Consider the following 13,113-nt stretch of genomic DNA (forward strand, 5'->3'; position numbering starts at 1 on the left):
AAATACAGTGAAACCCACAAAGAGCCACTGACTAAAAGAAATAGTCAGTGTAAATAAAAATGTATAAACATGCACAAAAACAGTACATAAAACAATAACATCACTTAGACTTGAAAACTAGGCAAGACACAGATGACTTTTTGATGTTTTTATTTTCGTACTTTGATAGAGCTAATGGACTGGGTGACGTCGCTCGTGCAGGAGAGTGGTGGTGATTGAGTTTCCTGCTAATCAAAGAGACATTTCATAACACATTAAACATTTATGGGCCACTGTGCAGGCGTGACGTCGCATTGAGAAGAGGCTCGGATCGTTCTTATTTTGTTTTTTGTCTTCCCCCGACGGGCCTTCATTGGCAATTAATGAAGTAACAGGACACGGGGCAAAACAGTTTTTAAAGAGGGACGTGTACGTGTAGACCCTATCACATCCCCTCTTAAAGTACAAGCGTGTATCACATCTCACCGCTTTCACAAATCCGAATATTACTTAAAGGTTACACAGATTTAGGAGCGGAAAGAGAGAAGGGCAGCAGTGAAACTAGTGAATGTGTTTCAAGGCACAATAGTTTCAGATCCTGCAGTGGCTCCGTATGATGTATTACTCCTGACCTTATCATGTGCAGGTGTCCGGATCACTGCTTTCTCTGTTCCTACTCTCCTCTGTTCCATACAGGAGTAACTGGCTTGTTTTGTCTTCCAGGTTTCAAGGAAGATAATGCAGGTTAAGCTACGGCTACACAATATCATCAGGTTTGCTGAGAAAACAAAACACCCAGAAATCTAGATTTATGGTACGAGTGGCAACATTTCAATGGCTTATTTAAGGGCTAATTGTTCAAATCCCTGAGCAAATACAGTTTATTTGTAGAGCGCCTTCCACGTGGCAAGGCTCACAAGGTTGAAACAACAATGTAATAATGCAAACAATGAAAAATGTAGCTGCAAAAAAGGTGGATAGCTTTTGATTTACACTTCTTTAGATCATTTCCACAAAATCTGAGCTCCTTTGGTTAAACCCCAGGAGGAGAATTCAGTGATTTTACCGTTTTCTCATTAGAATAAATTGGGGATTTCTTGTCATCGCTATGGCAACACTGTGAAAAATATGAGTGTCGTTGACTTTTTAGTTTGGAACTGCTTCGCTCCGCGCTCTTCTGTTCGATAATAAGACCCAGCATTAATATTCCCTTTCTTTTTATTTTGTGGTCACTTTTACATTTGTAAGAATTGTTTACATTGCATTGTTGGGTTGCACTTAACTTTAAAGGGATTTTTGTGGATTTTGTGGTGCTATGCTAATGCTAGGCTCGTGCATGTCTATGGTAACTAGTAGCCTGCTTTAAAAACCGTCTGACCCAAGCACAGATCACCTGAGGCAAATCACTTATAACGGCCGACTCCCGTACCGATATAAATGTCTGTGTCGATAGAATAATTTTTTAAATATAACTGACCTTGCATCACATGAATTACCGCATTTTGAGGGACTATTTCCTAGCAGATCACTCCGCTGCTGCGTAGCTTACAACTACGAAGCTGATGCTGCTCAAATATAAGTTATTTTAAATGCAAAATGGTTTTAATTATTCTATGGACACAGACATTAAATATCGGTAGTCTGGTGTTGTAAGTGATTTGCCTCAGGTGCACTGTGCTTGGGTCAGACGGTTTTTAAAGCAGGCTACTAGTTACCATAGACATGCACTAGCCTAGCGCTAGCCTAGCACCACTAAACTCTTCAAATATGAGGACTGCATGAAGTAAAAAATAGATTTATCTCCAGAAATCAACAACACTCTGGATAACTAGGAAATTAGGCCCTATGTCAAAAATCCTGAAATATCGCTTTAATAGTAATTTAATAGTATTATAATAGAAATTGCAGGGTAATATGAATAACAAGGGATAATGCGAATTGCAGCCCTGTTTCCATGTTATTACCAAGAATGCAACTGGGTTAGGATTAGTCATATTACCATGAAAAAATATGTGTATTTTTGCCATGTAATTACTAGAGGCTAATTACCATGTTATTACACTTTAAGGCACTATCTTGTTTCCATGTTATTATCACGCTATGCAGGTGCTAGTGTAGTGACCTTAGCCTTATTGCAAGTGCACATTTAGTCTCCGGCCTTTGAATGTGGCAAAAACAATAGCTCTGCTATTGTGTAACAGCCCTGACTTGTTGAGCCCTTGTTAAACTTGAGTTTAATTGATGCGCGCTTCTTTAATCTGTCGATATAATGTTCTTCTTTATAGATATTTATGCAGGGACTGAATCATGTCCGTACTGACCCTAAGACCTTTGTTCCCTGTGTTAAAAGGAGACTATTAAAATTTATACTGCGTCCAACCAACAACAGTTCTGGCTGTGTTCCCAGTGAGATGAATCATTTCTATTCTGCACAGTCAGCAAAAGAGAGAGGGGGGGAAACTTGTTTTCTTTAGACAGTTGGCATTGCACTTTGTTAGCTTGTTAGCATGTTTTTAGATAGCACGGCTAACAGGGAATAAGGTGCATTGTTGAATTTAGGAAAAGTAGAGCAGACATTTGGGACTTGTTGTTGAGGGAATAGCAAGGACGTAATGGGGTAAGGGGACAGGCAGACAGTACGTTATTGAATCGCTGTGACTCGTGCGTGCGTGCGTGTGTGTGTGCGTGTGTGTGTGTGTGTGTGTGTGTGTGTGTGTGTGTGTGCGTGTGTGTGTGCGTGTGTGTGTTTGTCATCGGCTAAAGATAGCACAAGGGAGTTTGGTATTTTGTGTTTTTCTATGGGTTCTTTTCACTTGCAGCTTGTTGTATTGTGACAGCTGCCCTTTTCTCAGTTACAAAAACATCCCCGGGAACTCACTTTTCCTCACGTGCGCACTCGCGATACAAACCAGTGTGTTTCTGGCATCATATTGCAAATTTACCACCAAATCTGTGGACATGCATCACTGTCAAAAGCCTGGAGCGGTTTTAAAATTGCCTGGCCAAAGGAGCATTCACTTTTCATGTTAGGGAATGCCATTCATGGGTCTATTTTGACCATTAAAAAGGTTTTGTTAATTGCTACTATGGCAACGGGCCTAATTTTTCATCACTCGAGACTCGTGGTCAGTGTTTCTCATCGTGCCATTACAGATTGCCTTTCCCCCTGTTTCCATGTACGTTCCTTTGTGTTCTCCTCAGTTTCACAGAATCTAAAAGGAAAGCTGCCTCCTCTTATTGTTGGCGCAGGATGGGACAGCCTGACGAGAGGGGGGACAAGGGGAGGGGTACGCTGTACACCTCTCCCCTCAGGACAGCGGGCCCACCCTCCTGTGATAGGCTGCCAGCTCCAGCGCAGATCAGACAGGAGACCACAGGGAAGACTGGCTCTGACGGGGCAAGGGAGTTGGCTCAGACACAATCACATCCGAAACCTGACTCGAGCTGCATAGGAAACATTTTCTATTCTTTATCCCAGTTTGAGGGCTTTCTTAAATATTTGAAAATTGACAAGTTTTTTGACTGAGCGCTCCGTTTACTGCCAACAACCTGCAACTTTCACACTCTATCAATTCACCAGCCTGGTGTCCGTCTGCTCCTGGCCAGTTATCCTACTGAAAATGAATGTAGACTTTGACAAACTTATCTGATCCATGAGGGGAAATTGCAGTAGCTTGAAAAGACAATAAAAACAAGCTCTAAAAGACAAATAATAACACTGTATGAGTGTATGACTGTACAATGTGTGATAATATGCCCCCCATGTCCCAGTTTCTCTTATCAAAAGCCTCGTAATCTGTAACGCACTTCCTATTTTAGCTGATGTAAAAGAAAAACAACTCGTCACATAATGGTTTTTGGATTTGAATAACTGTTGTACAAGATGGAAAGTGTTATTTTCCCTTTACTTTTTCGGTTTGCAAAGTCCTCAGTCAGGCAGGAAGGGGTTAAGCGTGCAGGGCTCCAACATAAATGCAATGATAGATGAACAGGCTCTAAACTCCAGTCATGTTTGAAGAGAGCGGGGTGGGGGATATACTAACGCTGCACTTTTTCACTCTTAGAAAGATGAGAACGTTCAGCACGTGTAAAAAACTGATAAAATCTGTGTTTTGAAAAGTACAGCTAACAAGTCTTAAGGGTTTAACTAAAGCAGTGTGCGGTTGTTTTTCAGTCCATGTTTTGAGGCGTTGGCGTGAGTTCAACCTTGTGGTTCAGTGTTGGCTGTTGAAGAAGGGGAGAGTTGTTTTGGTTAGTGAGAGTCGAGTAATTACTTACAACTTGCAATTATCAGAAAGAGTCCCTTTGCTGGGACTCCTCGACTTTTTATAAAGCTGCAGCTAACTTTGAGTAAACTTTATGCCTCTGCAAAACTTTTTTTCTTTGTTTTTTTTTTCCTCTACTTTTTTTTCTTCCTCAGAGCAGCTGTGATTGGCCAACAAAAGTGTTTGTTTTTGCTCGTGATTGGCTGCAGCCTGTTGCTAGGCTTGTGCAGAGGCAGGAGAGTTTCTGCTTCCTCTGCCCTGATTGGCTGCCTTTGAACTGGTCTGGTGGATGTCTGCCACTTGTTGAACATCTACACAGTTTTTTTTGTGGTTCTCTGGTGTGTTTTTCAGCCTTTAGTCTCACATGAATACAGTTTACTTCTGGCATAACTTCCTCCCTGAGTTTTATCACATTTAGGGCTGTTGCTAATTCTCATACAACCTCATAAAAAAGTTTTTCTTGATCTTGGGAAAAGTGCAGTTAAGTTTACTAAACTAGTGTTCAATAAAGTAGCATTGCTTGATGTGGAAAAGGACTTGCTCTAAATCCTTATCCAAAATCTTCTCTGACATATACAGTGCTACGTAATAGACATGTTTCCAAACAAAGCTAAGAGGAAAACTGGTCAAATTCCCTGAAACTTTTTTTTCTTTTAGTGAAAATGATTACTTGTATACCTGACTTGTTTCATTAAAAAGGTGCATGCAATGTATTATTTTTCACATCTTTAAATCAATGTTTTGCAAAGTTCTTATGCAATAGTAACTTGTTGCTGAAGACTGAAAAGCTGCAGAGTTTGTGGAAAATACCTTTCTCTCTGACACTATCAGCTGACCGTGAAGCATTAAGTTTGTTTGTTGGAAAAGTGGCTGTAAAAAACGCACTTTGCTCAGTCGTGAACACAGTCAAATTTAACTATAGTTTACTACCATGTCTTGCACTTTTTTTTTAGCTTCTCTATTGTTTTTTTACATAGCGCTTTTCTGGACACGCTAGACGCTATACATTGCTGTCAATCGGCCCCTCTGACCATCACCAAGCACTCACTCACACACTACATTCACCCAAGTGGTGTTCCCAAACAGTCTCCCATTCAAATACCAACCCTGCTTAGCTTCTGAGATCTGGAAGAGCAAAGAAGATGAAGAATATAACTTTATTGTCTGTTCAAAAGAGGAGAAATATGTCTTTCAGCACGGATTAATCAAGCAACATCACTAACAAAGGCGGTATGGCCGGTTAACAACTCCATTGGAGTACTGAACGTTTTGTCTTGTTCCCCATATAATAAAAACTTCCTGTCACCGAAGACTCACATCTACAGTAGGTTACTTAAAGACACCTTTCGTATCCGCAACCTCAGACACCTGCTTTTTAGCCACAACTGATCTAAACTACTGTTTGATGTTTTGGCATAAGAAATGTACACAGACAAAATATAGTATTGTCGGCCCAAAACTCACTTAAAGCTTTTTCTCCTTTTGCCTTTGAAAAGGACAAACTGTCATAAACCTATATAAACCACAGTAGCTGAAATTAAGACTTTAGGTGATTTCCATGCCATCATATATTGACGTTTCAATTTCTCTTTCTCTCATAATATGAGTAATCTTCCACATAACACTTTAAGTTTGTGTTTCCTCATTTTCATATATGCCAAAACTGTCTAAGCAATAACAGAGCCGAGATGTGTCATCAAAACTGCTCTAATCCCTGGTGCATTCCATACTAATAATTCAATGGGGATCGTAGGTGTTTGGACACTACAGTGCGTTACCAGGCCAGTAGTGACTCTGCAGCTAATAGAGTTGTTCCACGGCTCTTTTGTGCACTTTTTATATATGTTTTAGCTCATATTTAAGGACAATGTTTGACAGCTATTGATTAACAGAAGTTGAGTTGGAGACCCGTTCATCTGAGCTCCAGCTTGCCCCAAATGTCGGGACTGGAAAAGGCCTTTCTCTGATTTGGCTTCTCCCAGTAGAGTATGTTCACATAACCTCTATAAATGATATGAGTTTGAGTACACATATACGGATGCATTTGTGAGGGACAGTTCATCCCAGTGGGACAATGCCAGACCCCGATAGCCTAAGCGCTTTTTTGGCGTGTCCCTGACTAACGCTGACCGGCCTCTTCTCTGCTGACTCCAGCCCTGGGAACATGTTTACCCCCCCACCTACCCACCCCTCCCTCTGTGACATCAGGAGAGACACCCACAGGGAGAGAGAGGGGGGAGCCGAGGGGTCCCACACACACACACACACACACAATGAACGTGCTGAATACTGGGCTATATCACCGAACACGGCTGGGTTCTTGCCATTGGCTGTGAAACCTGCGGGGCAAGCTCTCGATCAAAGTTAAGAGCATTTTGTCAACTCACCTTTGTGTGCCCGGGTTATTTTTAGCCGTTACTTAATCAAATACTTGTTTTGTGCAGTATCCTTACATTCAACCACCATTACTTTTCAAACCCAGCGCATAGTATACAAGCCTGAGATGTTATTTTGAAACCATTTGGGAAACATGATCCTGTTTTGTATGCGTTGAATGGCCAATACAAGCTACTGGGCTTTCTGACTTACTTTGGCTTCTGCAAGAAACCCCTTTGTTATTTCTGACCTGGACACTTTTTATGTTAAAATCCCGGTTCATCTTCATAAAAGTGGCAAACCCCATTTATAATAATCATGTAGAGCTCGTCTTCTTTCTGACATAACGGCAAGTGTGCAATGACTCACCTATGTTATAATAAACCAGATATACCACTCTTGTGAATTTGTTTTTGCAAAACCGGCATAAACAAAGCCATAAGCGCTGCTGCGTCCCTTATCTACACTTCCCCTGCCTTTTTAAAGTCGTCCGGACCTGATTGGTGGACATGTAGCGTTATGTGCGGTCTGATAGGCTGCGCTGCAAGGCACTAACTGAAAGAAGCCTGTTTTTGTTGCACAGTCCTGCAGTTGTCATTGGGGTGTTGCTTGCAGATGCTGATCTTTAGACTTTTGCTGTGGGCTGTGCTTAGTCACATTTGGGGATAGGACCCATTGTGCAGCAGATAGGAGGTTTTGGCCGATGCTTTGTCATTGCATATGGTAGACCTGTCTGTGTTCAATAAAGTTATGCAGTGCATCTCCAGGTGACAAATTAACTGTCCACCGTGGTCTTGATTGTCAACATATGAACTTATCAAAATGATTGATTGATCCCTCAATTAAAGTGATTTGGAAGACTATCACCATGCAATCACGTTGATGGATTATTGCGCGTGCACATTGCATTGCATGACAGAATATTCAATCATGATCAATGGCTGTGCAGAACAAAAGAAGCGGAGAGAGAAGTGATGATGTTTTCTTACAGGGGGATTGGTCTTTCTGCTCACGTTTCGGACCCCCCTCTCCCCTCACGGATCGCTCCGCCCACACGTGCCCCTCTCGCTCCCCATTGGCTGAGAGGAGGCTGTTTTCGTTTTCTGATTGGCTCAGCCGGGACGTCAATCAAACGAGCCCCGTCTTATACTGAATGTATGCCTAGGAGGACGGTATTCTGCTGTAGAGCTGCAACAGCTGACTACTGAGCACTTTACCCAGTGCCTCAAGGAACAAAGAGAGGAGGACAGAGCCATTTAATTACATTTTTAACTTATATGGGACTGCTAATCTTTAGTCACGGCGAAAACACGATATGAGGCACGCAGTGGCACCGACAGAATCCGCTGGAAATAATTCATTCGCAGTGACAAACCTCCTAAAGATATGTTCCCATTGTGAACGGCTTAGTAAGAAGGTAAGGACAAAACATGATCGTACCCTTTTAACGAGTTAATATCTCAAGGATATATCAGAGTATCTTTTTGCCTTTTGTTGTAAATGTTGCATTTCAGTGTTTTCTTGTTGCCCGTTTTCTTGGAGGAAACAAAGTGCATGACAGTCTTTGTCCGGAGCTTGTTTACCACAGACAGCAGTTTATCCCCTCTGTCCTCTCCAATGTGTCATGTCAGTTTAAAAGCAGTGCATTTTTATTGAAGACTTGCATTGTCCTTTGCCATGACAGTGGCTTGTATCCAGAATAACGCTGTTTTTGGTTGTCATTCATTCACTCCGTCCTCTGCTCATTGTTAGCCCCACTGCAGAGCCTCTGTCAGTGCTGGGACATGTCGAGGCAAGCTGCGGAAACTTACAGCGGCTCAAAGCGCTATGTCCAGGGCTTTTGTCTTTCATATGGCATGATGCTAAGTTAACCTTTTGTGTTTTTCACTGACAATCACTAATTATTTAATGCGTTTTTAATTTATGCGCGATTACCATTGGATTTATTGGACAAATCCAGTTGGGGATGTGAATAGATTGACCTTCCTCAGCTTGTTAATGATACTTGGAATTGTGAAAAATCTACATTGTATGTGAATGTAAAGCAAGCTGTGGTGAGCAGGACACTTGCAGAAACGGCAGATCTTTGTGTGATGTCTAAAGGGCGTCTTTGTTTTTTGTTTTTACAGGACTTGGGAATAAGGATCCCAAGACCCCTTGGCAACGGACCAAGCAGATTTATCCCTGAAAAAGAGGTACGGCTCTTTTTCCCCATTTGAATTGATGTGTTCTCTTTTCCTTGTGAGAAAGGAACTTATTCCTTTTTCTCTTCTCATAGATTCTCCAGGTCAGTAAAGTGGACGGCCGGACGCAGTCAATATTTGAGGATGCATTCGCAGCCCTCGGGCGCTTGGACAACATTTCCCTCGTGATGAGCTTCCACCCTCAGTATCTGGAGAGCTTTCTCCGTACACAGCACTATCTGCTACAGATGGACGGGCCCCTGCCTTTGCACTACCGACACTACATCGGCATAATGGTACTGTAGAGATACTCGTATAAAAGATTTGTTTTCATATTACATACCACGGACGGTGATTAACTTATTTATATTCTTCAGGCGGCAGCTAGACATCAGTGCTCCTACCTGGTCAACCTACACGTCAATGACTTCCTCCAGGTGGGGGGTAATCCCAAGTGGCTGAACGGTCTGGATGAAGCTCCACAGAAACTGCAGCAGCTCGGAGAACTCAACAAGATCCTGGCGCACCGGCCCTGGCTCCTCACCAAGGAGCACATCGAGGTACAAGGCATAATATAGTATAACTCTGGGGCAGAGTTTGCTGCAAAGAAAGAGACCGTGTTTAAAGTGACGATGAAAGGCAGAACTATATTAAACGCTGTTGTGCTCTCTCTTTTGTTTTTAGCACCTTCTGAAGGCGGAGGAGCACAGCTGGTCCCTGGCAGAGCTCATCCATGCAGTGGTCCTCCTAACACACTACCACTCCCTGGCCTCGTTCACTTTTGGCTGTGGCATCACCCCCGAGCTCCACTGTGACGGAGGACACACCTTCAGACCCCCCTCCCTAAGCCAGTACTGCGTTTGTGACATCGCTAATGGCAACGGGCACGCATATCACCATGACGATTTGGGCAACCAGGTGAGCCATGTTTGAACCAAATTTTTTTATTTGTAATTTAACTTTTGTTCATGGTAAGATGTTTAACCTGTCGTTTATGGGTGTGTAGGATCTGAATGGCGAGGTGGAGGTGCTGATGGAGCGGATGAAGCAGTTGCAGGAGTGTGATGAGGAGGCGACCCAGGAAGAAATGGCGACTCGTTTCGAGCGTGAGAAAACCGAGAGTATGTTGGTGGTCACCGCTGAGGACGAGGAGTGTGTCCCATCCAGAGACATCTCACGGCACTTTGAAGATCCCAGCTATGGCTACAAGGACTTCTCCAGAGGAGGGGAGCACGTGCCCACCTTCAGAGTCCAAGTATGTTGACCCGTACATAGAAACGCTGTATATTCAATCCATGGTTGTATCAATAAGGTTCTATCTGTGCTTTCACTATTTAGGACTACAGTTGGGAGGATCACGGCTACTCTCTGGTAAATCGGCTCTATCCGGATGTGGGTCAGATGCTGGATGAGAAGTTTCAGATTGCCTACAACCTGACCTACAACACCATGGCCACTCACAAAGATGTGGACACCAGCATGCTGCGCCGTGCCATCTGGAACTATATCCACTGCATGTTTGGCATCAGGTCGGTGTGCCTTTACAGATTAATCAAGTCTATCATTATGTACCGTTTCTTACAGTGCTTGTTTTTTAGATATGATGACTACGACTATGGGGAAATAAACCAACTTTTGGACCGTAGCTTTAAGATTTACATAAAGACCATGGTATGCAGTCCTGAAAAAACCACCAAACGAATGTATGAGAGTTTTTGGAGGCAGTTCCAGCACTCCGAAAAGGTAATATCCTGAGCATTATATAATTAATTAAATGGTATAATGACAAGAGAATAAAATTAACATGTAACTTTTCTGTGTGCCCTCCAGGTCCACGTTAATCTGCTTCTTATGGAAGCGCGAATGCAAGCTGAACTGTTATACGCTCTGAGAGCGATCACCCGCTACATGACATGAAGTGCTTTTGGCGTTTTTATCATTGTCTTTTTTTTTACTGTCATTGTTGTTGTTCGTTTTGGGAGAATCATATGCTGGCTGAGTCCAGCAAACATATATGTGAGAAGCCCTACGTTGTGACGATGCTCATTTGGTGTTGGATCGTTGTTGAAAAGAAGAACAAAGAAGATTCATCTCAAAGAAAACTCCCAGACCTAGTTTGTGTAGCCTGCAGTGCCAAACCTGAACAGGAGAGGGCAGCCTGGGTCAGCCTCCTCCACTGAGGAGAATGTGCCAGGCCACAGCACTGACACCAGACGCATCCAGAAAGACATTTCAGTATTTCAACATACAACACACTGGTTGCCAACTCGCTGTCTCTGACAGAGACATGGCCCACAGAAAGTCTATGTAAACTGTGCAGCCACAACCAGCCTGCACTTTGATTTTGTGTCACTGTTTGATGTTTAGTTTCTTTTATTTCATTGTGTTTTGAGAGAGATGTTGTGGATGTGGCTACTGTTAGCAGTAACAGCCAGAAGCATTACTGTGGATGATGGTAATGTGCCTGAACTCTCCAGCACAGTGTGCTTATGTGCTGGTGCTGCTGCTCCCATGTTGTTTCCTCCAGGGTCATATTGACCTAAAAAATCCCAAACCCCTATTTGCCCCTTACAACCCTATCTATTCAGAGATAAAGCATTAGCCCATCTCTCCTGAACCCTGATCCAAATCTCAAATGTCAATGTAAGCTAATCTGAGGAAAAACTCAAAGAACACTGTTGAGCCCAGAGTTTGTGTGAATGTGACTCGTGTGGATGAATGTGTGCATTTCACAGAAATAATGGTGAGAAAAGTTTGTCTACAAATTTCATGTGTCAAGAAAGCGAGGCACTTTGAAGGAAACTTCTTGCTTCTGCTGTAGCTCTGTAATTGTGATATAACTATATCATTTGTTAATGATGTTTGTTTTTCTGATAATGGTAAAAAGCCTAATCAAAAGAAAGTTCACCAGGTTTTGTGAGAGGATTTGCTCATGTTATCTGAGGTGTCCAAGGGACACATTTCTGTCTTCCGCTTATCCCCACTGCCTGGTCCCCCGATACTTTCAAAGCTTCTGATTGTGAATTTACCAGTAAATGAATACCTCTCATGTTTTCTGTAAAAACATATAAGAAGTGCTCTTGGTGAGCAGAGACTCTTTGGGAGTGGGTTCCCGTAATCGGGGACGACCGCTCCACACAGGGCCACTTGCGGTCGATCTGAGTCGAGCGCAAAGGTTGTAGCTGTGCTTATTTCCCTGCGAGGGAAGTTTAACCCATGCAAAAGCAGCTTTTTATTTGATCCAGAGGCATGTTCCTCTGCTGTATGTTTTGTTTACTAAACCAGTACTGCATTCTTCTGAGGTGGACTGAGGCAGATGAATGAGTGAAGGTGGTCTAAGGAATGGTACCTTTGGACATGGTTTGAGAGAAAGTGGATAGTTTTTTCTGATGTCAGTTACTGACATTTTTTATATGAAAACTTTAAAAAAGCTTAAAAAATAAATCATGATATGGAATTGTTGTGTATCATTTGTAGTTTTCTCTCTTGCTTCATCAAAGAGATTGTATTTGTGAAAAGGTGGATACAGATCAGGATACAGCAGCACGAACACAAGCTGATCAGCACTGTTTCACATATAGGAACTAACCGTGTTGTTCTATTCACATGCTGTTATGCAAACGGCGAATCATAAACATCACCTCATTTTACAAAGTACACTCAGCTCGGAGACAATAAAGACTCATAATCTGCCGTGCGCTGGACTCAGGGCAACAGCTCAGTTTGTGGATGGTGCAGAACCTTATGTGACTTTACTGTATAAGCTCGAAACCATGACTCAGCAGCAGGTCGTGGTTCAACTGCAGCTGTTTCACTTGGGGGAAGTTAGGAGACTAATCCGTCTGAATTTCAGGGTATTTTCCATCACAATTAACACAATCACCAGCAGAAATCTCAGTGCTATCGCCACTGACCTAACTGCCTTTACATTACAGTGGCTTTATCAGTCAGAAAACAACACTTTTATTTAGCAACCTCAATATTATCAGCCAGTCAGCTCTTTCATATCAACCTGATGGAAAAATAGAGAACAATTGTTTGTTATAGGCCTGGCAAAAAAAAAAGTTGTTTAGACATTTTTAAAAACGTTGATGTATTGTGGTTGTTTTAAGATGTGAAAATGGAGGGAGGTTTTTACATGAAGTGCCGTTTCTGATTTGTTTCAGTGTAATAACAATGTGATTTTTGAAATGCTGTACTTTAGGCTACTTGATGTACCTTGTAAACGCACTGCCTGGCCCCATATCTGTGTAACAATAAAGGCTCGGAGAAGCAAACTGTTTTTGGACTTTATTTTGGATCTAAAGCCA

At 42.4% G+C, this 13,113-nt stretch overlaps 1 protein-coding gene across 2 annotated transcripts in view; it reads left to right on the forward strand.

Moving 5' to 3' along the window:
• sesn1 (sestrin 1) overlaps positions 1–13,066 on the forward strand; it is a 51,506-nt gene extending 38,440 nt beyond the window's left edge. Inside the window, exons 1-9 of one of the 2 annotated variants that reach the window (XM_079571690.1) lie at positions 7,787–8,037; positions 8,750–8,815; positions 8,899–9,099; positions 9,181–9,363; positions 9,488–9,721; positions 9,810–10,058; positions 10,142–10,332; positions 10,402–10,546; positions 10,634–13,065. In XM_079571690.1, coding sequence (XP_079427816.1) covers positions 7,936–8,037; positions 8,750–8,815; positions 8,899–9,099; positions 9,181–9,363; positions 9,488–9,721; positions 9,810–10,058; positions 10,142–10,332; positions 10,402–10,546; positions 10,634–10,720 — 1,458 coding nt within the window. In that variant the 5' untranslated portion in view covers positions 7,787–7,935 and the 3' untranslated portion in view covers positions 10,721–13,065. Of the gene's footprint in view, positions 1–7,786; positions 8,038–8,749; positions 8,816–8,898; positions 9,100–9,180; positions 9,364–9,487; positions 9,722–9,809; positions 10,059–10,141; positions 10,333–10,401; positions 10,547–10,633 lie in introns of those variants that run through there. The other variant, XM_079571689.1, reaches the window with a different exon arrangement.
• The last annotated feature ends 47 nt before the right edge of the window (positions 13,067–13,113 follow it).

Source organism: Gobius niger, assembly GCF_951799975.1.
Source record: "Gobius niger genome assembly, chromosome: 15".
Taxonomy (NCBI): Eukaryota; Metazoa; Chordata; class Actinopteri; order Gobiiformes; family Gobiidae; genus Gobius; species Gobius niger.